Source organism: Sporisorium graminicola, chromosome SGRAM_16, assembly GCF_005498985.1.
Source record: "Sporisorium graminicola strain CBS 10092 chromosome SGRAM_16, whole genome shotgun sequence".
Classification (NCBI taxonomy): Eukaryota; Fungi; Basidiomycota; class Ustilaginomycetes; order Ustilaginales; family Ustilaginaceae; genus Sporisorium; species Sporisorium graminicola.
Window position 1 is genome coordinate 403,339 of NC_043726.1, and position 26,702 is coordinate 430,040.

A 26,702-nucleotide genomic window follows, 5' to 3' on the forward strand; every position below is an offset into this window, starting at 1 on the left:
TCTAGAAATTTTGGACATAAGCTCGGATCGCGGAAAACACGTTGGACCCTGTTTCCGCCTACTGCATACGGAATTGGATGGCCTCAAAGCGTGAACAACATAGAGGAGTTTGCTGGACAGCACAAGTGCGAGAGGTGACATTCACGGAGAGGATAATACAGAGACATGCAAAAGGACTAGACAAGATCCCAGCCTTCATCAGCGGGCAGGTTGCGAGCTTTGGGCCCGAGCCCTCGCGCCGATTCGGGCGAGCTCAGGTTGCCAACGCCCACTTCGACACCATTGAAAATGACAGCACCAGGGCCGACCTTGGTTGGTACAGTGTGCGACGCATTCGAGCGATGGGAAGCATCCCTGTTCGATAGAGCATCCCTGCTCGATGGCGCGTCTTTCGCTTGGGAGGCATCGCGCCCGCGCTGACGTAAAAAGTCGAGCGAGGGAGGAGGCTGCGGAGGCGTCGGCGAGCCAAGGCGCGTATCTGCGCCGACTCGTTGCTTCTGCAGGTTGCTCACCGTATCTGTTCGCGTGCCTCTTCGGGCTGCGCTCAACTCTGGATGCTTCTCCGTCCTTTTCAGGGGCGTGCGAACAGCGGCGGGCTGCGAGCCAGGATCTTTAATGTCGAGCACCGAGGCTGCTGCTTCGCCAACATCCACGTAGCTCTGTTCAAGTATCTTGGCTGGCAGTTTGGTCGGTTTCGAAAGCGACTGACGCGGTGTAGTAGCGGCCTTGTGCGAGTTGTTCTTGGAGACACCACGCTGATAGGTATCTGCAGCTGCATTGTTGGGCTCCAGGATCTGAGCAAGCTGCTCGTAATCCAAGCTAGTCAAGCTGAGGTCCTGGATGCTCGAGGGACGAATGCAATTGGCATGCGCGAGACGACCGAGTTCGGCTTGCTGCATGGTTCTGCTGAGAAGCTCGAGTGGGTTGGCTGCAGCCGCGACGAGGTCGAGCTTGATGCCTTGCTTGGTGGCAAGATAGGCGACGTTGTAGCAAAGCATGACGAGCGCCGAGACAAACGACTTTGCAGCTTGATCCGGCTTGGCTTTGGAAGTCGAGCGTGCCTCTGTTTCCGATCGGCGATGTTGGTCAGTGTCCGCGTCTGTGTTGACCGGGCCGCTGCCAGCTTTGGAGGAATGTACTGCGGTGGACGACAAGCCCCATGGCAGTGCGGCGCCCGAGGAAAGATGGATGTACGACTCAATGGTGGACAGAGTCGATGCGCCCAGACCGTAGGTGGACTCTGCAAGATTGTTGAGTTTGGAAGGTCGAGCAGCGGGGGAAGGCGAGGCGGTGAGGTGAGTATATGCGCTCGACGAGAGGTAGAGATGCTTGGCACTCGAGCCGCCACCGCCATCCCACAGTGGATCGGGGCGGATGGCCAACCTGCCCTTGTGCTGCTCGATTGAAAAAGGCAGAGCGACGCCGAGGTAGGCAGCGACAAGTTGAATCAAGTTAGCAGCGTACGTAACAGCGCCGTTGACATTTTCGCGTGGATAGCGACGTGCATCGCTGGGCAGCGGCAGTGGAAGCGACGTAATCGTCCAGTTATTGGAGGAGGACGGCGTCGACGACGGTGCAGGAGAAGCTCTAGGGGGTCGAGCGGCAGAGATTGCGTCGTGGTGAGGGCTGCGAACATGGACGGGAGTAGAGGGCGAATTGCTTGGACCCATCCCAAAGGCGCCTGGAATGTAGCGCTCCGAAAGTCGGCTGATGCGCTGCGCCACGGAGCTGCTGGCAGAAAGGTCGAGTGGGCGTGTTCTCGAAGGCTGGGCCAGCTTGGAGGACGGGGCATCCGGAGGAGAGACGGAATAGAGAGTGAAGGCCTGTCGGGCGAGAGCAGCTCTGGTTGCTGCAAGTTGGGCGGATACGGCTACACCCTCTGTCTGGAGTGAGGCAAGGTCGGCACGAGCTCGAGTGAGGATTGCACCAAGCTGATGTTGAGTCGAATCTGCAGCCAAGGGGGTGGCGTTGCTGGAATCGTCCGACTGGCGTTCGTAGTGGGTGTAGACGTCGGTGTAGACGAGAGGAACATCGATGTGATCGGCAGCTGGGTGAGTAAGCCAACGAGACTTGGCTGCTATACGAGAGCGCTGAGCAGCCGAGGCGGAGGCGGGTGCCGAGGAGCCTTCGAGTGCGGACCAGGCCTTTGCGAGATTTTGTTTTCGGAGTGCAATGTGAGCCAACTTTTCCTTGAGTGCTTCTTGGCCTTGAAGGTGGGCATGCTGAGACTCGGAGATGCACTGATGAATGGATTGAACCCGCGATCGAACCGTCGCCTGCTGCGCTCGTAGCTGGATCAGCGAGTGCAGAACGAGTGGATGGGATGCATCGGAGGACGAGGATGGCTCTGGAACGTTGATGTCGAAGGGATCTGGGAGCGCATTCTCGTTGATGGTGTGGATCTGCGTTGGTTGCGACAGAGACGCGAAAAGGGGTTCATCGAGGCTCGAGCTGGAGGAATCGAACAGAAGCTGGCTGACAGAAGCTTTGGCCTTGTCGCGAGCGAGTCCAAGCCTGCGCATCTCGGTGTGGTGCGCTTGGACTCTGGAAGCGAGGCATGGCTCGCAGTAGAATCGAGTGTCCATCTGGTGACAATGATGACAGGCATACGACACTGTGTTGGTCAAAGCTGATGCCGAAGGAGCCGTAGCGGCATGCTTCAATTTGGCACGAGTGGGGATGGGTTGATGTGTTCGCGAGGATGGCGGTGGCGCACCATTCTTGAGCCGATCTGAGGGCGAAGCAGAAGTGCTGATCGAGTGACGAGATGGAGCCTGGCTAGGCCGCAGCGGGCCTGAAGTTGAAGTGGACGCCATCTGAGTTGACACGGTGGCGTGGGAACCGAGTCGATGAACTAAAGCCTACAAGAGAAAGGCACCGGCGGCAATCGATCGATTGGCGTGTCACATGACTTGCATGGCCACAAGGCTTTGGGCGGATCGATTGTACCGGATGGGTGAGACGGTGACGGTGACAGCACTCAGCTCATCTTGGCAGCTCGAGGGAATAGGGTGATGGTGTCAAGAGTGTTGGACAGGATGGACGTGATCATCTCAAGGCTGATTGTCGGCACTCGCGAAAGTGGATGCGAGTGCTGAGTTGAAGCTCTCGTGCATTTGGACCCTGAACGGAGCAGCCCACCTGCATTATCTGAATCGGGCAGGACCCGATGCGCGCGTCCCTCGCCTCCACCTGTGCAAAAGCGCAGTCAGTGCGGCAAACCGGAAAGGTCGTTTGTCACTTTGCGAATCACTCTTTCGTCTCTGCCATCACCATCATCGCAGTATCGTTGAGTGATCATACTCAACACACACAATGGCTGAAAACGCACCAATGGAGGTCGACTCTCCCGCCACAAAGCAGCCTCGCTTCCAGGTCAAAAAGGTACGCAATTGCGCCTTGGCACTAGGAACGACAGACAAGGGATGGCTGACCTCGCTTTTCAATGCACCATTTGCTTACATTGCTACCACAGTGGAACGCTGTCTGTCTCTGGTCTTGGGACATTGTTGTCGACAACTGTGCCATCTGCAGAAATCACATCATGGACCTATGCATCGAATGCCAGGCCAACCAGGGCTCGGCTACCACCGAAGAATGCACCGTCGCTTGGGGTCAATGCAATGTGTGTAGTCAACGCCCTTTCCTCATCACTGCCCTGTTGGACTTCAATTGACGATGACCCTTTGCCTTTTGCATAAACCAACAGCACGCCTTTCACTTCCACTGCATCTCGCGCTGGCTCAAGACACGCCAAGTCTGCCCACTCGACAACAGAGAATGGGAACTCCAAAAGTACGTACTACATCTGTGCTCTAGTAGTCGCTTGTCAGCTTTCCTTGCCGCGAGTCTCGTCCTCGTTGATCCTGACAAGTTTCTTGTTCAAATCGTCCTTTCTCACTTTCACAGGTACGGCCGTTGAGCCTGGTTAGCAGAAGTCAACCAGCATCTAGCTCGACTGTCTCAATCCCACCTCCTTTCTTGTACACTAGCACCTCCACACTCGGTTTCATGTCCTTTGAGTCTCTCCTTTCTGCAATCTGTCTGTCACGTTCACCTCTGTCTCAGTCGCTCTGCACACACTCGGCTCGATTTTCTGTTGCAAACCACACTTCGGATTGTCTCTCGTACACTCGGGGTTGCTCAAGCCATCTCCGGGTACGATTACGCTCCCTCCCCGCCTCTTGGACCAACTCAGAGCCCAGAAATCCGGACAAGACGAACGATGCCATCCTCAGAAGCAGAGGCCAGGACTGCGTCGTCTCCGTCGTCGAGCACCGCGGGTCGGAACGCGAGCTGGTTGATCTGCTCGGATGCCATATCTGGCACGTTCAGGCTCGTCGTCCATTCTTGCGACTGCGCCGACTTTCGCTGCAGGATCTCGACCCCGCCATCCTCTTTGCCAACGGCAAGCACCAGATCAGCTCCAAACGCAATCGACGTGAGTGCTTCGTCAAACTTGACCGTCTGCAACAGCGCAAAAGGCTTATCGCTTGCCGCCTTCTCGAGCTCCAGCTCAAAGATCTTGATCGTCTTATCCCTCGACGCCGTAGCAAAAACATAAGGCCGGGCAATGTCCGTCGACCAGGCGCAGTCCCAAATGATGCGAGCATGCGAGCGCTCGCCTGTGAACGGCACAAATCGAACCTCGCCATCACAGCTCGACGCAGCCACCCTTTCGAACATCCTCCAGCTTCGATCCCGCGAGCAGGTGAGCACAAAGCGTGAATCCATGCTCCACTGAATGCGCGTAATGCTGAGCGTGTGTCCTTCGAGCACGGCGCACTCTCGCCAGTTCTGAGCGCGGTCGTGGATGCGCACCACGGCATGGTCCTGGCTCGTCGCTTTACAGCACGAAGCAACAAAGCGTCCGCCCGTCGTCGTTCGCCCTCCATCTGTGGGATTGGCCGGATTGGCACTCACCCACAGCAGTTCGTAACCGTGTCCGTACAGCTTTTCCAGCTCGGGCCACAGCGTCTCGACCGAAAGCTGTTCTTCCGAGGGCGGCTGACGCAGCACAGCAGAGAGCGATTCCTTGGCTGATCCAATCGGCTGTCCACTCGCTGAGGGGGCTTCCTCGATCCTAGATCCTTCAAACACGGCGCGATTTGAGAGTCCCAGTGGCGGCACACTGGCTCCAACAGGGCGTGCAGAGACATCCTCGCTTTTGTTTGGGCCCGACCCCGCTTCCTGGCTGTCTGCTGACAGTCGCAGCTGATGAGACACGCGATGCCGTTTCGCAGTCTCTAGAGCCTGAATGCGGCGTGCTCCCTGTGCGGAGAGCCACTTACGGATTGCAGTGCTACCGATCTTGCTTTCGGCCAACGCCTTGGCATCCCCCTGCAGCTCGGTCTGGCCCTCGCTGCCAACGACGCCGATCACCCAGTTCTGGAGCGGCAAAAGCCCATTCTCTTTGCGCTTGCCGTCGATGAACTCGGCCCCAGAGATGGTCTCGTCCGTGACGACCAAGGCCTGTAGATCAGCTTCAGTAGCTGCAGGGCCGGCCACGTCTTCGAGCTTGACTACGCGCTGGTTGAGGGGCGCAAAGGGCAAGCGTACGAGGCTGAGAAAGGCATTGACGGTGGCGATGCGCTCGCCGATGGGTTCGAGGAGGGCGGCATTGGATTTTTTGGTGAGCATGGCATCGTCGGTGACACCAACAATGATCTCACGGTCAGCGATGAGCGCTGCCATGGTGAGCAGAATCTTGTGCCCGACGTGGAGATGATCGAAAGTGCCGCCCAACGCGACAACAGGGTAGCACGTCAAACCCTTGCCATCGTCTCGACCGACTGCTTCGCTACTTTCCTGCAGGTTGATGTCGGACTCGACCTTGCGAACATCGACGCCAAGGTCTCGCCACGTCGCTGCCGAACCCTTGTCGAGATCGGCATCCAACAGAACTTCAACCTCTTCACTGTATAAACGGCTGGCAACCCTAGCGGTCGAAGCATCGGGAACGAGCAGAACCGTAATGTTGGCGAGCATCAATCCGCGTTGAACGGCAACACTCCAGGCCTGAGCATAGAGCCATTTGAGATAGAGTTCAATCTGCTTAAAGCTGAGACGATCAAAGGGCCTTTGAAAGAGAGCAGACGACACAAGAGCAGTGACGGCATCGGTCTGCTGCTTGCAGCGCTGCTGCACGGTCTTCTTGATAAGATCGCCGTGTCGCTTTGCCGATGCGAGAAGACCGGCTCGTGGATCGACCGACAGATGGAGCAAGACGTCGTTTCCTGCAACGGGACGAGATGCGGCCCGCGACTCGGCCTCAGAGCCTAGCGTTGCGCAATAAAGACCATTTTTGCCAGCGGTGCCAACGAACCCTCGCGGAGCGGCAAAGACGCGCAACACCTTTTCGTCGGCGGCCGAAACAAAGTTGAGCCGATCGAGCCAAGAGACGGAATGCAGGTCGTAGCCGTGCGATTGAGGACGTGCGACCTCGTGCCACTTAGCTTGACGTGGGTGTAGGCGCTGCCCACGCTTCTGCATAGGTCGCGCATGCAAGCGTGTAGTCTGATCGTCAGAACAGCTGGCCAAGTACTCTCCACAAGGCTCCCATGCCACAGATCTTGCGGCCGCAAAGTGGCCAGTGACGGGGTCAGTGACTTGCCACTGCGGGCTCGACGATGATGCTGCTTGCTGGGTGAGACTCCAAATGTGGGCCGAGCCTCCCCAGCCATGCGCGGCAACGGCAGAGACGGGCTGCTCGGGGTCGACAGCGGCAGGTGCGGCTGATGGACTTGGCAGCCACAAAGCACCAAAGAAGCCCAAGTTGCTGGCACCGCCTACCTCACCAAATCGCTGCGAGGGCATCCAGATGGAAGAGGCGATGTGATGCATGGTCGGTCCTCGAGCCCGACGTGCACCTCCCGTTGAGAGAAGATTCGAGTCAAAGGCGGCAAAGGGAGACAGAGACGTGACCTCGGACAGCTGACCAGAAGGCGTCCACAAGATGAGACTGTTGTCTGCTGAGGAAGAGAGGAGCGCGGCAGGCTGTGCAAGGCGGCCCTTTGCAGCGGGAATAGCTGGGTGCCAGCGCACTCCGGTAACCCAGTTGTCATGTCCAACGAGCAAGGCGTCAAAGGTGATGGCCCAGGTCTGTTTGGTTCCGTCTGCTCGCTCAATGTCGAAAGGATGGGCGCGATTCGAGATCTCCCCGGCCTTTGTGTCGCGATCTGATTCGATCTTGGCCACCATCTGCTCAAAGTCGTCGTCTGTCGGAGAGGCCCGTGCTTGTTTTGACGACGTCGTCGCTTCGGCTGGGTCTGCGGGAGCAATCTTCCACAGTCTGACGCTTGAATCTTGAGATCCACTTGCCAGCATGACAGTGTCGTCTTGCTGCTGCTCGTCAGCAGCGGTAAAGGTGTTGCAGAGATCTAGCGATTTGACCCAATCCTCGTGGCCTTCTAGAGAGAGCTTCTGCTGGAATTCGAGCTGGTTGGCGGCGAGACTCGAGGTGTAAATGTCGATCTTGTTTGTTGTAGTTGCCAAGGCCATGATCAGATGAGGCGCACTGCGGCTTGGCAGCACCAACAGCGAGACATCGAGAGGGAATCGACCTTTGAGATCCACGGTCTGCACCAGCGCCGGCGGTTGCGAAAGGTCATCGGCCAGCATCCATACTTTGAGCAGGCCATCGGAAGCACCAGACACGATCATCGGGCGCTGATCAGATGAGACGTGGGAGGTGCGAAGCACTCCGATGGTAGATACCGAGCCTTGGTGTGCCTGTTGGATCGTGAGCGACTTTGCCCAGCCCCGGTCCTCTCGAAAAGCCCACACCCCAATCGTTCCTTCGGCCGATCCGGCGACGATGCATAAATGGGATGAAATGCTGTGCAAAGTGGCGAATTTAAGGCATGTGATGGTCTTGGAAAAGCCTGTCGGTAGTAGCTGCGTAACGCCAGCGGAGGATGGGTGGCCTGGTCTGTCCCAAATGGCAATGGACTTGTTGGCAGCATAGGCAATGACGCTGTCAGGAGCACTGGCCCAATCGGCAATGTGGTTGGCACGATTGAACGCTGCCGAGATGTACGAGCTTGCAGCCTGCGGTGCCATCCTTTCGTCTCGTCGCAGGTGCCAGTGTGGTCGACTGATGGTAGTAGGTGATGGTAGCAAAGGATAAGTCAGCGTTTGATCATGGCTTGAGCGACAAAGTCAAAAAAGTCAAAAAGATTTTTGGGCGGAAAGGCCGGAGCGACAAAAAGAAGGGTCCGCTTGTCGCTTCGAGCCGTTTCCTCCACTTTGGTTGATCAGACCGTTGACACACGACATGGCATGATGAAGACGACGATGCACAGCTACAGTCTCCTTTCAGCCACCAAGATCGCCATGTAATACCAGCGACCAGCGAGGTCAACATGCCAAACAAGCGCAACAAGGTCCAGCTTTCCTTCATCTCCCCCACTAGCTACACGACGTCTACCTGCGGCTACTGCACAGCTCCTGGATCTGGCAAACGAAGCTCCCACAAATCGAGCAAATCGTACGGCATCTGGGCGCACCGCCTCTCGCCCTATCATTATCAGGACCTCATCGATCGAGGATGGAGACGCTCGGGCGATTATGTCTACAAGCCGGATCTGCTCAGGACATGCTGTGCCCAAATCCCGATCCGTCTCGATGCTCGTGAATTCAGACCGAAGAAAAGCCATAAGCGGGCACTGACCAATCTGCTCTTCCGCGTGCGTCACACCAAGCCAAAGCCGGCAAAATGGAAGGGTAGATGGAGCAGGTCAAGGAATTGGGATCTAGAAGAACGCTGGAACGAGATCGTACCGTCACCTGCCAGTCAGCAAGGAGCTTCTACGTCCACACCGACGTGGGCGGATAAAGTGGCAGGTCCCATCACAAGCAGATTGCAAGTACGCCTCGGTCTCGCCGCCTCCTCGCACGAAAAGTATCAACTGTTTCGCAAGTACCAGGCCGCGATCCATGGCGAGTCGGACAAGGACATCAGTAGTGAAGACGGCTTCCGTCGCTTTCTGGTCGACACGAGCATTGCCTTGACCTGGCCTTCTAGTGGTGAACCGCTGACACCCGCCCAAGAGACGCAGTGGCGAGTTAAAAGCCTGGACCCAGCAGATTTGCCCGCAGAGCTGCCGTATGGCTGCTACCATCAAGAGTATCGCCTCGACGACCAGCTCATCGGCGTCGGCGTGCTCGACATCTTGCCCAACTGTGTCAGCAGCGTCTACGTATTTTACGATCCTGAACACAAGGACTGGCAGCTCGGCAAGGTCTCAGCGCTGCAAGAGATCGCCTTGACCAAGCGTCTGGGTCGACTCAAAGCCATGGCAGACATCACTCGCTACTATATGGGCTTCTACATCCACACGTGCCAGAAGATGAAGTACAAGGCTGAGTACCGCCCGAGTCAGGTGCTCGACTGCGACACCAACACATGGCACGATCTGATCAATGTGGCCCCGAACATGGATGCGAATCACTTTTTCGGATGGTCAGATGACCAACGTCAGCGGCAAGTCAGCCGTCCAGGCGAATGTCAAGCAAGGGACCCGGACGCCAAAAAAGGGGTCCGCGTTCCTACTCAGCCACGTCCACCGCCAGGAATGCTCGATGCTGCTGCTATTCTCAGCAGTCTGGTACAGGCACTGCGCGGCTCTGCTTGGCCCGAGACCGAGTCTGGACTGGATCTGCTGCAACATGCCATGGTGCTTGAAGCGCAAAATCAGGGGGAAGGCATCAAACCGCTTTTGGTAAGTCACCGAGTCTCAGTCATGCAGCATAGTGTTCGATCGAGGTGACGAGCTGTTCTTTGACCACTGTGCTTGTCGTCAACAGATGTCCAACATCCTTCGCAATTACTTGCAGGCCGAAGGACAACAAGTCGAAGAGGACGATCCAGAGCTAGTGCAAGTGGTAGAGTGTTTGGCTGCGCTCTCAAGTGCAGAGCTGGTTGCCGAGACGGTAGTGTTCATCTAAAGTCATTGAATCAAAAGCATGCAGATCGCCGTTCAAACCCTGGTGTTGGAGTTCGAGGGGTGGATCGAGATGGTGGTACAACGGTGTGATATCTGAGATTGCGCGAGGAGGAAGGCGAGATTAGGTGGACATGGCTTGCGGTGCGTTGCTCTGCTTGTCAAGCTCGGCCCTCAAAGCCTTGCTAAAGTCGTCTTCGACTGTGTCGTCGTCCCAAGAATCTTGCCAGAGGTGGTCACCTGTGCTAGCAGAGGAAGCGCCCATAGTGAGACCAACACCAGCACCAGTTGCGTTGGATGCTCCTGCAGTCAAGTGTGAAAGGTCGGTCTCTGTATCGTTCCAGTCTGTTGGTAAAGAAGCGCGGGAAGGGGAGTCAGCACGTCGCCGGGTCAATACAATCAGATTGGAGTCAGAGCAGACTTACCCTGCTCGTCAAACTCTTCGAATTCGTCGTCTTCGTCGAGGGCACCGAGGGATGGAAGCGACGACTTGGTCTCCTCCGTTGCTTTTGTAGACTGTGGCTCTGGTTTCAAGTTTTGTGCGTTGGAGCTGGTAGCCGACATGATTGCCAGTGGATGCGAGCGTTGGGCAAGCGTGTGGTGGTAGATCGAGATGAAACACTGCTATAAGGTGAGGCCTGAGACGACGTCGGTGCGGACGCTCGAGGGGTTGAAAAGTTCAAAGGTCGGGATGGCGGATGGTGGTTGGCATTCGTACCGAGAGGGCAGAGAAGGTGACTGAGTGTTGCTTCGACATCAAAAAGTGGAGTTGTAGCATCGTGCACGCGCGTCCCGATCACGAAATTTCTGCTTGTTAGATCTGCCTTACCCTTCGACATGGTCCGTGAACGCGAAGAACGGTTCACACACCAGAGACTGAGACATGCTGCATCCAGACGACAAACTGCAAACAGGAGCACCACGTCAAGGACCTGCTTCTTTTCGTCGTGATTTCGGATCCAAAGATAAATCCACCATGCTCAGCGGCGCTGGCAGAACAAACGGCTCGTTGGTGAGGAAAGGACGCGGGTGCGCTGCTGTAGAGTGGTAAGTGTGTTCCACGCGGCAGTAGCCAGAGTGGCAGTTGGAAACGCGTAGCAGCCGCCCTTTCCTCTCGCTCGAATTCTGCACGACACTTTGAAATACCACAGACAGCTGAATTTGTATTCGACCTGGATACTTCATTTCAAAATACCCAAGAGCGTGCTAGAGCCAGTTCAATGTAAGTGAGAGGGAGAGACACAGCGGACGAGCGCTGACAGGCTGGCTCGAGACACTTCCAACGCATCGTCAACCCCAGCCCCTCTGCTAGGCGACGCACGCCCCTTCCCTCCAGCCCGAAGACCAAGGTCGGTCATTCCGATTCTCCTCATCTCCCTCATCCTCCTCCGCAATCCTCGATCACACGTCGTTTGTCTTGGCCTTTTCGCATTGCATTGACAGCGGTCGGCTCAGAACTTGCAATCGAGGTCCCTGCCGTTCATTGTCACCCGCGTTGCACCCGCTTGCTGGGTCGAGCCCCATCCTCCCATCGACCACCCACACCGCACCGCCCTAGCACTTGAGCTGGTTGGCATCGTGCCTCGGCGCAGCAACTATGAAGGCTTATATCAACCGCACTGCCACTTTCGCATGGTCACCCGCTACCTACGAGTCCGACTCTCCCCTCATTGCAACAGGTACCGTTGCCGGTGCTCTCGACGAGTCCTTCAGCAATGAAAGCGTTCTCGAGCTTTGGCAGCCTTCCTACACCGCCTCGGCCTCGGCCTCGGCCGATGCAAAGCCACTAGGCAGCATCTCCACCAGCGCTCGCTTCAACCGCCTCGCTTGGGGCTACGCCAATTCTTCGCGTTCCAACGGTCTCCTCGCAGCTGGTCTCGAGAATGGTGAACTTGGCATCTGGGATGCCCAAAAGATCCTCGCAGGCGCATCCGAGTCGGAAGCACAAGTCATCAAAAACACAACACATACCGGTCCCGTTCGTGGTCTCGATTTCAACCCTCTCCAGCCCAACTTGCTCTCCAGCGGTGCCATCGCCGGCGAAATCTTCATTTGGGATGTCAACTCGCCTGCCAAGCCCTACTCTCCCGGCGCGCGCTCTCAAAAGCTCGATGAAATCACCTCCTTGGCCTGGAACTGTCAGGTGCCTCATGTCCTCGCCACTTCGTCCAGCAGTGGGTACACGGTCGTTTGGGATCTCAGGGGCAAGCGCGAAGTCGTCGCTCTTCAGTATGGTGGTGGTGCCGGCACTGCAGGTGGCTCGCTTGGCTTCAATGCCGGTGGAGCCCTGGCTGCCGGCGGTCGACGTGGCATGAGCGCTGTTGCTTGGCATCCCGACACCCCGACCCGACTCGTCACCGCCAGTGAAGACGACTCGAGCCCCGTCATCATGCTCTGGGATCTTCGAAACTCGCGTGCTCCCGAAAAAATCATGACTGGCCACGACAAGGGCGTCCTTTCGCTCTCCTGGTGCAAGCAGGACGCCGATCTCCTTCTCTCTTGCGGCAAGGACAATCGCTCCATCTGCTGGAACCCCCAGACCTGCGAAGTCGTCGGCGAGCTCCCCTCCAGCTCCAATTGGTCTTTCGAAGTTCAGTGGTCCCCTCGCAACCCCGGTCTGCTCGCCACCGCCAGCTTCGACGGCAAGATTGGCGTCCACTCGCTTCAGAGCACCAACGCTCCCGAGACGGACGCCTCAGCCCCACAGCAGCCTACCGATGACTCGGACTTTTTCAGCCAGACCTCTGCTACCGAAACCACCTCCAAAGGACTGTCGCTCAAGCAACCTCCCAAGTGGCTCCGTCGTCCCGTCTCTGCCGTCTTTGGCTTTGGTGGCCAGCTCGTTTCTAGCGGTGGCCCTTCCTCAAAACCCTTCACTCCCACCGTCCACCTCCGCGACGTTGTCTCCGAGCCTTCCATCGTCGACAGGGCCACCAAATTGCAGCAGGCTCTCGATGGTCAGAGCCTCGCCGAGTTCTGCGCAGAACGCAGCCAGGATCCCTCCACCCGCCCCGACGACATCGCAAACTGGAAAGCGCTGCAGACTCTCTTCCGTGCCGACTCCCGCGACGAGCTCGTCGCGCTGCTCGGCTTCTCCAAAGAGGATGTCGCCCAAAAAGTGTCCAAGTCTATCGCAGCTTTCAAGTCCAACGGCACCGCCACTGCAGAATCAGAGGCCGCTTCCGAGCCCGAGCCGGTCCAGCCCGCCACCTCCGAAGAGGCTGCTGCGACGCAAGAAGCTGCTCCCGTCGAGGCGGCTGCCGAACCTGAAGCAAAGCAAGCCGACGAGCCTGGTCTTTTCGGCGACGATTCTGCAGACTCAGCCAACAAGGACGCCTCAGACTTTTTCAGCCAGATTTCGTCTGATCCTATTCCAGCCACCCGATCCGCCCTACCCAGCCACCTGCTCTCGGAATCTCAGCCTGTCCACTCGTCTGCTGCTGCCACTGCTGGCTCGCCAGGTCCGTCGTCCGTCGCCAGCGAAAGCCTCCGTTCCTCTACATTCAAAATCTACCCCTCCGAGGAGTCCGAGGCCGACAAGCTCATCACCCGTGCCCTCGTGCTCGGCGACTTTGAGAGCGCCGTCTCGCTCTGCATCAACAGCGATCGCTTTGCCGATGCCTTCCTCCTCGCAGTGCGTGGTGGCCAAGACCTCTTGGACAAGACGCAAAAAGCCTACTTCGAAAAGCGCACCGCTCAGCTGCCTTACCTGCGTCTCTTCCAGAGCATTGTCTCGGACGATCTTTCCGATGTGGTCCAGAACGCAGACCTCGGCGAGTGGCAAGAGATCTTTGTCGTGCTCTGCACATTCGCCAAACAGGACGATTTCAGCAACCTGACCGAGCAGCTCGGTCAGCGGCTCGAATTCCAATACACTGTCGCACGCAACTCGGACACCACTCAGGCCAAGGAACACCGTAAGAACGCAGTGCTCTGTTACCTCGCTGCAGGCAAGCTCGAGAAGGTTGCTGGCATGTGGATCGACGAGATGAAGGAGGAAGAGCTCTCACTTCGTTCCGACAGCAAGAGCGCCGACGCGTCCCACGAAGGCACGCTCTACTCTGCGCGTGCCGAAGCTCTCCAGACCTTTATGGAAAAGATCACCGTCTTCCAGAGCGCAGTTGGCTACGTCGATATCGACCTGCAGCAGCCCACGCAGGACTCGATCGTTGCAGAGACAGGAGCGCGCTTGTACAAGCTGGCTCCGCTCTACGACCGCATCCACGAGTACGTTGAGCTGCTCGCCGATCAGGGTCTCATCTCTCCTGCTCTTAGGTTCGCAAACCAAACGCCTGCTGACTATCGACCTAGCGGTCCCGTCGACCAGAGCGCTCCGGGTTCGCTCACTGCCACCGCGCTCAAGCAGCGCCTGCTCAAGGCAGAGATCGCACGTCCCAAGGGCGAGACGGTTACTGCTGCTTCGTCATCGGCCAACAACGGCGTTGCAGCTGCTGCTGTGCCCACGTCTGCGTATGCCGGTGCGCCCGCTTCGAATGGATACAGTCCCTACGAGTACGGTGCCCCAACCACATCAAGCGTCCCGTCCATTCCCACCGTCCCATCGGTGCCTGCTGTGCCTACATACCAGGACCCCTACGCAGCAGCTGCCCCTGCTGCCGCTTCTGCTCCTCAGCCTGCCACTCAGTCGCGATATGCGCCGACGGTACCCGCTGTCATGCCTGCGGCTACGCAGCCTGAACCAGTGCAGAACAGCACCTACGGTGGCTATGGCGCTCAGGGTTACCAGTCTGCCTACCAGCCAGCGCAGCCCATGTTTCCAGCTCCACCGACCTTTGGTGGCGCTTCGTACCAGCAACAGCAGCAGCAGCAGCAGCAGCAGCTTCCTCCCCCTCCGCCTCTCAAGCGCGATCAGTCGGGGTGGAATGATGTTCCCGAAGGCCTCGCTGCGCCCAAGCGCACCCCTAGCGCCATGTCGCAGCACAAATCGGCCTCGGCCATCACGTCGCCCTTCCCCAACGCTCCTTCTCAGGCACCCTCACCGTTCGGCGGCGCTCCTGCTGCTCCACCTGCGGGACCACCTCGTGGCGCGACTCCCTCTCGAGGCATGATGAGCCCACCGCCTCAAGGTCCTCCTGCGGGTCCTGGTCTTGCACAGCAGCGAAACGGACCGCCGGGGGTCCGACCCCCTCCAATGGGACCGGCGCAGGGTCAGCCACGACCTGGTCAACAGGGCCCCTACGGCGCACCAGCTCAAGCTCAGCCCCTGCCCGGTCCACCAGGCCAGGCTGCTCCTCCTGCCGGACCCTACGCTCGACCTCCTACAGGCCCCGCTGGTCCGTATGGCAACGGCGTCCAGCAACAGCAAGGCGCTCCCCCAGGAGTTCCTGGAGCCGGCGCTCTGCGACCTCCAGGTCAGGGCGCACCTGGTGCTCCTGGTCTCGCAGGACCACCCGGTGTTCCTCAGCGATCCGCGACGCCAGGCGGCGGGGCCGGCGCACCTCCTCGCAGTGCCACTCCGGGAGCTCGGGGCGCTTCGCAGATGAAGTATCCTCCGGGCGACCGCTCCCACGTCCCTGAAAACCAGCGGCCAATCCAGCACGCTTTGCAGCGCGAAGTCGCACGCCTCAAGTCGACCGCACCACCTGCACAAAAGAGGATGGTGGATGACACGGAGCGCCGCATCAACCTGCTGCTCGATCATCTCAACTGTGGTACCATTGACGCCAAGACCGTTTCGGGTCTCTTGCAGATTGTGGCCGCCATCGAGGCGAGAAACAAACAAGCTGCGCTCAACATCCACCTCCAGCTCGTCACCAGCAGCTCGGGCGATGTGGCTGCCGGTCTTGTTGGTGTCAAGATGATCATCTCGCGTCTGTGAAAGAGCGAGCTGCCATGACGGCATGGATGCGGCGACTGATCTGGCTTGGCCAGAGGTAGAGCTTTTCCACGGAACTCCCACGTTTTCCTTTCATCGTCTCAATCCCCAAATGTGTATATCCTTGACCTCGTAAATGCACTCAAAATGCTACTCCTTCTCTCGATCTGTGGCTGTCTTGATTGCTTGTGCCGGTGTCAGCTGAAGGTGTAGGACACGAGCTGATCAACGTTGACAGAAGCTGTGGCTTGTGTTTGCCCTCCAACGGATGCCGTTGACACTGAGAATTGGGAGACCAATTTCAGCACATGCAGGAACCTCGCACGTTCCACGCCGTGTGTTGATTTTGACAGTCTCGTATTGCTGCTTTTCTTCCTTGTCTCCCCACCACATACACGATCGTGAAGTTCCTCAATAGGGCTTTGTTCTCGAACCTTCCCAGAAACTGCATTGTACCTCTTATTCAACTCACCATCTTGGCCGCCAACAAGATTACGTTCTAGGTCTCGTGCTTCACTTCACACTGCGCACCATGTCAGCAAGTTACGAGACGGTGCTCTTCGTAGCACGCGAGTGCTTCGTCTACCGCGTACCTCCGCGCTCTTCAACGACAGGCTACAAAGCAGGAGAATGGGGGGACATGGAGGCATTCCTCTGGAAAGGCCGGTTGCGCATCATGGAGACGTCCGACTCCGAGACGTGTTCGATCCGGTTGGAGGACGGCGACTCGGGCGAATTGTTCGCTGAATGCCCTTACGACGTTACGGGAACCTCGGTCGAACCGGTACTCGATTCAAGTAGATACTTTGTCCTCCGTGTCGAATCGCAAGGCGCAGATGGCAAGAAGAAAAAGGCCTACATTGGTATGGGTGTGAGTATGAGGACGATGACGCAGACTTGCTCAAGGACCTCTTAGCAAACTTTACTAACGGCCTCTATCGCCTGACCACAGTTTCAAGACAGAAGCGATAGCTTTGACTTTAACGTCGCACTTCAAGACTGGACCAAGTGAGTCTCTCCGGTTTGGACCTCTTCCTTCCCGCAATTCTTCCTCCGACACCACTGACCGTTCAATCACCCATCTCTCTTCCCATCCTCTGCACTGCTTGCACAGACGCCAAAAAGCAGCCGCCAATCGAGCGGCTAACCCTTCAGCAGATAGCGACGGCGGAGCACCCATCGATGAAGGACCCTCACCTCACCTCCCAACCGGGCCCAAGAAGGATTTCTCGCTGAAGGAAGGCGAAACGTTCGCCATCAAGCTTCCTGGCGGTGGCGGCCGCAAGATCACTTCCTCTTCTTCTTCTTCGTCGTCCTCCTCGAGCTCGTCCTCAGGGTTTAGTGGTGCGTTTGGGAGCGGACCTCTGCTCCCTCCACCTCCGAGCAAGAAGAGGTGATTCCGTACTGGCGTCGCTCAGGTCAACAGACACGCTTCACACACTCGTTGCAACGACAAAACACGCACATCAAGGCTTGTTTCGATTGCCAATCCGTTTCTTGCAAAACAAAGCATTTGGACAGCAACCTGAATCTGCGGTCGCCTGGGTATCAGAAGGGGAAATGGATTGTAAGGGAGTAGAAATGCAGCATCGTGGCCGATCAAGGCAGGAACTTCATCCACTTGGACAGGCCCTCCAACCCCTTGATGGTGAGCGGCAGGGACGGCTGTCGATAATCGAAATTGGGAATCTGGAAGCCTTGAATCTCGACTCTGGCCGCAACCTCCAAGTCGAGCATGATCTGCCCTTTGCTCTTGAGAAAGGCACCCACCATTTGCTCGAGCGGTTGCGCCAAAGCGACCGTCACGGGAGAGCTGCGTTGCTGACCCGGCTGCTTGACGCTGCCCGCCGGCACTCGCAATGGGTGATTCGGTTCGTAAGTGACCGTGCAGCTGCCAAAAGGCTTGCCCTCGTACGAGGCCATGAACGACATGGCGCACAGATCAAAGGGAACACCTAGTGGATTGTTAACGACAAACTCTGCGTCGACCGAAGCGGCGGTCAGAGCAGTGACGCCCAGTGTAATCGAGATGCTATCAATCAAGGTGCGATCAATCATTGGTTTCAGGTCGAACGAGAGCTGGATGCTTTTTAGCGCGGGTATGAGCATCGGGATCTCGCTCGATTCGTCGTCGCCCCGGATCTCCAGTGTGGTGGTGCGGCCCGACAAAAAGTTGGCGGGAATATCACGCACCGCCTTCTCTACCTCCGGCGGTGGGCAGTATCGAAAGTGAATGTCGTGGACCGCAACCGGCCCGGACTGCAGCTTGAACCCCTTGGGAATGTGAGCCCTTCCTACGTAGGATCCTCTGTAGAAGGCAGCCATAGTGAGGTCCGAGTCCGGCAGCGCCAGCTGGACGGTCTTGCTCGGATTGTTGAGGTATAGCGAAAAGATGATCTTTAGGTAATCGCTCGAGGCCTCGATCACCTGCAAATTCGTATACTGGACAGGGCTCGACCGAAGCCCCCGCACGCCGTCCATTTGCAGAATGTGTGGTTGCTCGCCCAGATCTACGTCCACAAAGATCTCGCCAAAGGCAACATCGACACGGGCACGAGCCTTGCCACGAACACTGATCTTGTCTGTCTCCTCACAGTCCGCGATGTGGGCGATGAGCTGGGCGAGTGCCTCGTTAGGCTCGGTGGCAAGCTTGAACGATCCCGGCGCAAGCCGAACGAGACGACTCGAACTGCCACTGTCTGCGCCTATGCGATCGCCGTTCGCCTGTTCGACAGGATTGCACGACTCGACGTCCGTGTCGATCACCCCAGTGCCGACGCATCCGTGTCCTTCGTAGTGAACCTGGATGTCGGCTTGAACAGACAGCACCTCGAAGCGGATGTTGAGCGGCACCTCGACCTTGAAGGAGATCTCGTCAAGCTCAGCATGCATCGGCTCTTGACGGCGGAAGCTGGCAAAGAGCTGCTTGATTCGCATATTGTTGATGACCGGGTGCATACCTTGGTGCAGGGACGTCTTTGTCGACACCTGTTGAAAAGCTCGATCCAACCACGGCACTTGCTTTTGCGAAAAGGTTGAACTGCCCGACGTGCTGACAGAACCAGTTTGTGAAAGCTTAGCAGGATCGGCGCTCTGGCCTGAAGCAGATGACGACCTTTGCACAAAATTGGTAGAAGCTTTGCTGCGAAGATGATAAGGCACCTGAGATCGACCGAGCGCCGAGTGCTGCATCTCGCCCATGGCAAACGCTCGATATCCTTTGATGGTCAATTCGACAGGCGTTCCGGCCAAGAGCGCGGTCGCAAGCCGGCCGAATGCCTGCAGAGCAGCCGATTTGTACTGCGCTACCGATTGGTTTGCCTTGAGCGATTCGCTGCCAATAAAGACGTAGCCGTTGGCTTCGAACTCGACATCTGCCGTCGTCAGCGTAAAGACAATGTCTTCGGCAGTGATGATGCCGATCTGCACGCCTTCAAACTCGATCCCGGCTTCAATCTTGGACAGACCGACAGCAACAAGGCCTTTGTGTGGGATACTGACTCGAGTCCTGATCCTAAAGGCTTTCTCTTTCGGGCTTGGGTGACCGGAGCTGCCACTGGATGCGGATGCAGAGCTCAGCGCTCGGCCTCGTCCTGGACCCGTTGGAGCTGCGACCTCGTCGAAAAGATCGAACTCCTTCAAGGTGAGCCCTCTCAGGCCCCCGAGTCCGGGTAAAGTGACCGATTTGGTCAGTGCGGCTGGAAATTCGGCTCCACCCGCCAGGACTCGGCAAGCGTTCGAGGAAAGACGAATCGGTAGCTCTTGATTCTGAATAAGCTCGGAGACGAAGGCCGAGAACTTGACGATGCTCTTCGGTCCAGCACTTGGTAGAATGCGTAGGCACGTCTTGAGCATCTCCTCGCTGCCCGAAACACCTCGCAGAGACTCTGCAAAGACGATGCGAGCAACGATTGCGGACTCATCTATTGCCTCTTCGGAGGATGCGGAGGTGATGTTGAGTCCTTGGTCAAAGTGAATCTCGATGTCCAGCGGCCCAAAGTCGACCAGGCCGATCTCCGCTTCGGCGTTGAGCCCCTTTTCATCCATGTCAAGGATTTTCAGCTTGGTGATCGACACCCTTGCCTGTTCGATCAGAACATCAACGAGCGGCGCACCGATGGTCGGAAGAATGCTTCGTGTTGTCTTGACCGTGATAGCGATGGGAAGCTGGTGTTGAACAAAGTCGATCAGGCCAGGAACACGAAAGTCGCCGATCGACACTTCAGCCGAAATATGCGCCGAGACTTTGAGCGACGAGAGAGCGCTGGCAACCAGGTTGGGCAGATCGAGGACTTCATCTGATTTGAAACTGGCTTTGCTGGACGACTGTGACGGCGCAGATGCCACTTTTGTCTCCCCTTCATCTGTCGGCATAAGCTCAAGTGCGGCGAGCAAGCTGTAATTGAGCTGTAGTCCTTGCCGTTTGGCTTCACTCTGGAGAATGCGCACGTATGAGGATCCACCCGCCGATAAGCGGAAAGGTAGACTAGCGTGGACAGGGCTGTCTGAACCTAGCGTCAGTGCGGGCCAGTCAGGAGGAGTGCAAATGTCTCCGAGGCAGATGGGTTCATACGCAGAAGCCGAGCCTCTGTGGTCCTGCTCGAGATCTTGTAAGGCCTTCACCTTGAGCGAGTGGATGCGGATCGGCGGTCCTAATTGGTTGCGAAGGGTGGCACGAGCATAAAGCTGAGCCTGGGCTGGAGAACTGATCTCTTCAGGTGAGATCAGGGATGCACCGTCGACCAACTTGGACTTCATGCCCAGGGCGGGGAGCAGAGCCGAGATGCGGACGTCTTTAAAGAGCGTAGCGATCCATGCTACGCTGGAAGAAGTGTTGGATCCAACCACATTGACCGAGATGGAACGGTTCTCGAGGAGATAGCGAATCAACGTAGTGCTGGCGATGCGTGCAGGATCGCCATCGGGTGCAACCTGCACCCTACCGCGGATGCTAACACGGGCAGATCCAGGCTTGAGCGAGAGGCTGGGCAGGATGACCTCTCCAATGGAGGCGTTCCGATCGGCTCCTTGGGATCTGAGCTCGTCTATATCGGTCTGCAGTTGGAGGCGGATATCCCCAATGTGAGCAGAAATCTCTGCTGGATTGTGCAGCTGCACGTTGGCCTCAAATGAGACGCCCGAATTAGGATCGCCACGGAGGAGTTGGAAGCCTTCGATGCGGCTGCGTTGAGGGATATGCGAGGAAGACGCCGACGATGGAGGGTCGAAGGAGAGGACTCCGCCAAGATTGCTGAGTCCTTGAAGACCAACTTGCTTTTCGATCGAAACACGTTTGAAGGACATGCCGTATGCTTTGACTTCGGTGTTGGACGACGCTACCCTCAGAATGACGGCACCGGTCGAAGACAAGAGAGTACGAAAGAGGGCGACGAGTCCCTTGTCTGATGATGAAGAGCTGGCAGTGAGCCGCCCCTCCACGACCAGGCCTGTTGTCTTAGTTGCGTTTCTGATTTTGATGGGGGACAAGCTAATGTTTCCGACTCTTGAGTCATCTGCAGAGTTGAGGTAGAGATCGAGGCCGTCGGGGAAGGAGATCTTTGCCTTTGCGGGACCTGTTTTCCCTACGCGGATGCGCAGGCTGATTTGGAAGCCATCTGGAGTCAGATCGCGGACTTGAATGGAGTCAACCGATATGGTGGCTCTGGAGACGATCTGGTCGACCGCCTGCTTTGCAAGGTCGAGGGAAAAACTGCTTTTTGTCTTCGGGCTCGGAATGCTCGGATCGGCTGGAGACGTTCTCGGGAAGCTCTGTTGGGGGCGAAGCTCATCCGAGACAAACGCTGATCGAGCAGAGATGGTGGATGCGGAACCAAAGGTGCTGCTCGAAGCGTCGGTAGTGGGAGGAGATGCGGGCGTTTCCTGACCAATGGTGCTGTTCGCAATGTGCTCTGTTGCAGTAGCAGCTGGAATAGAGCTCGAGCTTCTACGCTTCGATGACTTGCCCTCGGAAGACTTCGTCAAGGTCTTGCGAAAGCTCTTGAAGAAGGATGGCATGGCCGGTGGCCGCCGTGAGGTTGGCGGCGGGGTTGCCAGTGGAAAATTGCCGGAGACCTTATTCTCTACCGGTTGGATGCGTAACTGTCGAAAACTGGATTGCGGTTGCTCGTCCGCAATGGTGATAGTGCGGTCGGAACAGTCGCCGATGATCAGAAACTTGGAGGTGGTGGTGAGATGTCAAGCTGCAGTTCCAAACTCGTATCAACGGCTGAGTCCTCTTGTCTGGGAAGTACGGATGCTGGCCTGACGAGCTGTGATCACGCGGGGAGGCTTCCTCCACAAAGCCTCCATTGCATTCCGCAACCTAGTCTAGTTTTGACTTGAACCCTTCCAGCCTGAAAATTGAATGCCGTCAATCGAGCGATAACTCAGACATGCCCGTCGGACAGCACACACTCCCCCGCATCTAGATTATCAGATCCAGCAGAGCGATTCTTCAAGACCCTCCCTATCATGTGAAAGCACCACACGCCACTGCTTACTCAGATGGAGTGGAACGGAACACACGGCATTCATGCCCTTTGGAGCCTTGCAACGCTCTCTCATTCTGCGTCTGCTTGCTCGTCCTTTCCGCAGATTGCCCGCCTCGGCGTCAACGCGAGATCATGAACAAGACAGATACCTTCAGGAATTCGTCTGCAGAAGGCGGTCTGTTTGCGTTTGGTTTCATGGACTTATTCCTCCTCAATCTCGACAAGAAAACTTGTTGTTAAAAGCCTGCTAGCGAAAATTCATGAATGGCGGGCTTTCCTACAGAACAAGTTCAGAAACTTAAAACATCTGGCACAAATTCACGGTGTTGATCGAATTTATAGGAAAGAACAATCCAACTTCTTCATTGTAATCAGATATCACAAAGTATATGAAAAATAATATCTCGAAGAAGGAAGAAAAGTCGCGACTTTTTTTTTCAGATTGCTGGTCATGAACGGAAGGCTTGGAGAGCTTATATCTTTGCGCAAAGGGCACAAATTTGCCCACCGTTTTTGGAATTCAGTTTCAACTCGCATTTGCTCTCAAAGGATATAGCGGACAAGCTTCTGCTATGGGTCACTGGTGATGCTTGCTCCTTGCGACTAGCGAGTTTCGTACTTCAGTCTCTTTCTACCTTGTGACACTAGAAAGTACTCGCGTTTTGGACGCAACAAATGAATGATCTATGAATTGATTGGGGAAACCGGGAATACTTGTGTATTTCCCTCGTTACACTCCCTAACACGAAGACCGTAAATTCTCGCGTTGGAAGCTAGCCATTAGCAAGCCAGTACCTTCTTGCAAATCATGAATTGCTGGGAAACTGTCACTGAACAGAATCATTGGCATCTGTCAACATTCGTCACGTCACTGAGCCCGTCCTCAATGTTTTGCTGCTGATTCCTAAATCCAAAGGATAAGTCAAAGTAAAAGGTGGGCATGATTTTGGGATCATTCAAGGCAAGCGTTGTGATAGGCGTGGATGGAATGGCACGGATGTTCAATTAATAGTTTCGAGGCTTCAAACCAGTTTTGGAATGGTCTCTTTGGTCTGGCTGGCATCATGAATTCCGAGCCGACAGGCTGTCAGAAGGACCTACACCTCCGGCCGCTGGCAGGTTGTGTAATGTACCTTTCATAAAGGGTGGGTTGATCTGCTGTCATGTCTTGACTGACGAACGTGTTTCAGCAGTGTCTGGCCCTGTCTATCACGCTCCTCGTCAGTATGACAGCCAGACACGCCTCGGGCCACAAGAGATCACCCAAGCTCACAAGCAGGCGTCAACGTTATCTTAGGACTCAAGACAACTCACACAACACAAAGAACAAGAGCGGGCGGCCATGATAATCACTCGCATTCACTCCTCTTCCTGCATAGCCACATCCGCAAGCTCAACCAACGAGATGTCCAGGTACATGACCCTCCTGCCATCCTCCTCGACCACCGTTACCGTCTGCTTGTTGGTGTTGACGGCGAGTTTTATCGGCTTGAAGTCCCTTTCAAACTCCGTCGCGCGGCTCGGCGTGACAGTCGCAATTGCATCCCTACCCTCGTCTTCAAAGTCAAGGGTGAAGGGCAGATCGGCCACGTTGAAGCCGAGCAAAACGCTGGTTGAAGTGGAAGTGAGCTGTGCGAGGACGAGCAGCTCCGCATCGCCGTAGAATCCTATGTCGAGGATGATCACGTCTTGTTCGCCAGGGACGGTGAAGAGCACGATGGCCGGTGTGTCGGTAGCGGCCAGCGTGTTCTGGCGAACGACGAGGACGCATGAGCTTGAAGAGGGGGCATCCCGAGAGTGGAGAATGTAGGCTGACAGGACAGTCTCAGCGGAGATGATAGAAGTTGTGCAGATGCGAGCTGCTCGCTTTTCGATGTTTTCTGAAGACGCGGAGATGGACAGAGCGGGGGCTGTTTCTCGTGCCAACCACCAGCTATGTTTTGCGACCGTGGCTGGAGCTGTCGGTTCAACAACCGATCGGTCTAAGCCTGCATCGAGAAGACCTGTCAATTGGCTGCCGAGCATCTCGACTGCCCTGTTTAACATAGGCAGGACCGCCAGCGGTACCTTGTTGCTCTTTTCCGACAGCTCTGCTTTCTCTTGCTGTGGTTTTGCCTTGGCGCTCGCCGCGCCAGGCGCAGCCAGGAACGTTTGAGCTGCCTGCAGAGCCTCCCGCAGAGATGTCTTCCTGGGTACTTCGGCGAGAATCTCTTCAATTGCCTCCGCAGCAACATTGTTACCCATCCTTGCGTGAATCTCGCCGTTCTCGAACCCTCTGTCGATGTAGGTGGCCACAAACTGAACATCGTATGTGATAGGCAATCTAGGCTCGTCCTGGTCCTGCTTGATCCTCTCCTGTCTTTCCCTCTCTGTCCTGCACCATCTGTAAAACTCTTGCGAAACGAGTGCTTCCATATCTACCTCTTTCGCCAGACTTAGGGTCGAATTCAGCGAAGCCTGCAAAATCTTTAGGGCTTGACGCAGCCCCTCATCGCTCCCGCCAGAGAAGCGACACTGACCAAAAAGACCGGATAGACAGACGATTGACCGCTCCAGGGCCGGTTTGAGGCTTTCCGAGATAAGCTTCTTGAGCGCATACATGGCTGTATGGGTCTGTTGCTCGAGGCGGGTGAGGACGCCTTCCGTGAGGTTGCCGAGGAGGAATTGTTCGGCCGCCGGACCGGCACGACCCGTGAGAAGAACGTTGATGAGTTCGTACTTCATATCTGCGCCAAACTTCATGTCGAGATCATCAATGTTCTTGGACCACTCGTTGATGACTTTTTGCACGAATTCGTTCTGGTATACTTGCTGCAGGGCAGAGGCAGAATCTAGTGCGTAGCCGAGATAGAAGCCGAGAAGATGGCTGGCGCGGGCAACCGCAGCAATCCTGCGGCGTGCGCTGAGTGCCCCATACCGAGTTGTGACTGGCAAAGGAAGTTCGAGCGTCTGCTGAGAGATGGCCAAGTCACTGTTCGAAGAGACCGAGACGATCCTAGTCATGTCGGGTGAGAGCCAAAGCATGAGAGAAGCGCATGACGATGGTTCATCGGGCCGTGCTTCGTGTGATCTTGGGATCTGCAGCGAGCCGATGTGGATTTGACCATCCAAGATGAGATGTACACGAGCCGTCGCGGCACGAGAGACAAGAACGACGGTCTCGGGCGACAATGGCAACGCACGATCCTGATCGAGAGTAAGGACCGCGTCTCCACCTTCGAGCAAATGCAGGTCCGTGTCCGCCTTGGCCAAGCGCGGTATGCTTGCTAGAGCACCTCTGCCTTGCAGAGCGAGATGCGAGGGGAATCTGAAGCTTGGCGGCTGCTTCTGACCGCTCATCTGCATCATTCTGAGCTGGTGGGGCATGAGGTTGCCGGTGCCACCGGCGGATGCAAAGGTGTCCGCGGCGGGCAGTGCGGGCAGCGGCGAGAACTTGGTCAAGATGGATTCGCTGCTGCCGTCGACAGCATCATCGTTGATGCCAAAATCGACCTCGTGCCAGGTCGCTGACATCGGCTGTGCAAAACCGTCGGCACTGTTATTGCTGCTGATGGTATGGTCACCATGAATTGTAACGGTGGACAGGAGACGACCATCTTGCACCGAGTAGGTGCGCAGGAAGGTTGTAGCTCGCCAGGTGGCAGTCGACGTAGACGCTACGGACGTTCTTTTGACGGATGCTAGCACGGCGACACGATCGCCCCTTGGGCTCCAAACTAGATCGTGAAGGTGAACATCCTCGTGTTCTTGTTGGGATGCTCCTGGGGAGTTTGAAGTTTTATCCATGACCTGATCGAAGCTGAGCGGCACGGACCAGACAGCACTGCTCTCGTCGCCCATCCTCCACAAGACTAGATGGATCTGTGGCCCACGTCTGGGTTCGGGAGCCCCTTGAGCAGCGGAAGCCTGTGCACCACGTTGTCGGGCAGCAAGCATACGCTGTACGAGGGCGAATTGGGCGGCCGACATGCCCGGTGGTGCGGTGGGAGCTGGAGTCGATTGAGAGGCAGAATCTTTGAGGATGAGCAGGACGAGATCCATGCGTGGGTTGGCAGAGGTGCGGAGCAGAGTGGCTGGCTTGTCGAGACGTTGATCTGCCAAAACGGGGAACATGCCGATCTGGCTGCCATCACCAACAATGGAGCCGTCCGTCAACGAGACTGGCATCTTGACTCGAGAGCGAGGGCGGACGTCAATGCCTGGACATTGTTGGTGCGAGAGAGTGTAGTTGAAGGCGGAAGCGGAAGGAAGAAAGGAAGGCAGGATTACAAGAAGGACAGTCTCAAAGCAAAGTGACATTCTGAAATGGAATCCGTGCATTTTACCTTTTCCCGACTTCGCGTCTCCTTTACGCGTGTCACTGACCGCTGTCTACCGCCGAGAGTTGTACCTCATCGCCGTGCTCACAACGAAGCAGGGACAAAGCACAAG

The 26,702-nt window shown here is 56.6% G+C and overlaps 9 protein-coding genes across 9 annotated transcripts; 4 read left to right on the top strand and 5 right to left on the bottom strand.

The window, feature by feature from the left end:
- Positions 1 to 176: 176 nt before the first annotated feature.
- Positions 177 to 2,816, bottom strand: EX895_002755 (uncharacterized protein; the record flags this gene model as incomplete). Its single annotated transcript, XM_029883353.1, has 1 exon — positions 177 to 2,816. One exon carries the CDS (start codon positions 2,814 to 2,816, stop codon positions 177 to 179), a length of 2,640 nt encoding a protein of 879 aa, XP_029740388.1.
- A 499-nt stretch (positions 2,817 to 3,315) lies between these two features.
- Positions 3,316 to 3,922, top strand: EX895_002756 (uncharacterized protein; the record flags this gene model as incomplete). Its single annotated transcript, XM_029883354.1, has 4 exons — positions 3,316 to 3,384; positions 3,476 to 3,625; positions 3,710 to 3,795; positions 3,910 to 3,922. The coding sequence occupies 4 exons, from the start codon at positions 3,316 to 3,318 to the stop codon at positions 3,920 to 3,922; spliced, it is 318 nt and encodes a 105-aa protein (XP_029740389.1).
- A 272-nt stretch (positions 3,923 to 4,194) lies between these two features.
- Positions 4,195 to 8,061, bottom strand: EX895_002757 (uncharacterized protein; the record flags this gene model as incomplete). Its single annotated transcript, XM_029883355.1, has 1 exon — positions 4,195 to 8,061. The coding sequence occupies one exon, from the start codon at positions 8,059 to 8,061 to the stop codon at positions 4,195 to 4,197; it is 3,867 nt and encodes a 1,288-aa protein (XP_029740390.1).
- A 302-nt stretch (positions 8,062 to 8,363) lies between these two features.
- Positions 8,364 to 9,948, top strand: EX895_002758 (uncharacterized protein; the record flags this gene model as incomplete). The annotated part of the gene is made up of 2 exons (XM_029883356.1): positions 8,364 to 9,722; positions 9,808 to 9,948. The coding sequence occupies 2 exons, from the start codon at positions 8,364 to 8,366 to the stop codon at positions 9,946 to 9,948; spliced, it is 1,500 nt and encodes a 499-aa protein (XP_029740391.1).
- A 120-nt stretch (positions 9,949 to 10,068) lies between these two features.
- On the bottom strand, positions 10,069 to 10,508 carry EX895_002759 (uncharacterized protein; the record flags this gene model as incomplete). Its single annotated transcript, XM_029883357.1, has 2 exons — positions 10,069 to 10,289; positions 10,370 to 10,508. The coding sequence occupies 2 exons, from the start codon at positions 10,506 to 10,508 to the stop codon at positions 10,069 to 10,071; spliced, it is 360 nt and encodes a 119-aa protein (XP_029740392.1).
- Positions 10,509 to 11,541: 1,033 nt separating this feature from the next.
- Positions 11,542 to 15,783, top strand: EX895_002760 (uncharacterized protein; the record flags this gene model as incomplete). The annotated part of the gene is made up of 1 exon (XM_029883358.1): positions 11,542 to 15,783. One exon carries the CDS (start codon positions 11,542 to 11,544, stop codon positions 15,781 to 15,783), a length of 4,242 nt encoding a protein of 1,413 aa, XP_029740393.1.
- Positions 15,784 to 16,312: 529 nt separating this feature from the next.
- On the top strand, positions 16,313 to 17,177 carry EX895_002761 (uncharacterized protein; the record flags this gene model as incomplete). The annotated part of the gene is made up of 3 exons (XM_029883359.1): positions 16,313 to 16,651; positions 16,733 to 16,788; positions 16,895 to 17,177. The coding sequence occupies 3 exons, from the start codon at positions 16,313 to 16,315 to the stop codon at positions 17,175 to 17,177; spliced, it is 678 nt and encodes a 225-aa protein (XP_029740394.1).
- A 202-nt stretch (positions 17,178 to 17,379) lies between these two features.
- Positions 17,380 to 21,795, bottom strand: EX895_002762 (uncharacterized protein; the record flags this gene model as incomplete). The annotated part of the gene is made up of 1 exon (XM_029883360.1): positions 17,380 to 21,795. One exon carries the CDS (start codon positions 21,793 to 21,795, stop codon positions 17,380 to 17,382), a length of 4,416 nt encoding a protein of 1,471 aa, XP_029740395.1.
- A 1,835-nt stretch (positions 21,796 to 23,630) lies between these two features.
- EX895_002763 (uncharacterized protein) lies at positions 23,631 to 26,438 on the bottom strand (the record flags this gene model as incomplete). The annotated part of the gene is made up of 1 exon (XM_029883361.1): positions 23,631 to 26,438. The coding sequence occupies one exon, from the start codon at positions 26,436 to 26,438 to the stop codon at positions 23,631 to 23,633; it is 2,808 nt and encodes a 935-aa protein (XP_029740396.1).
- Positions 26,439 to 26,702: the final 264 nt, after the last annotated feature.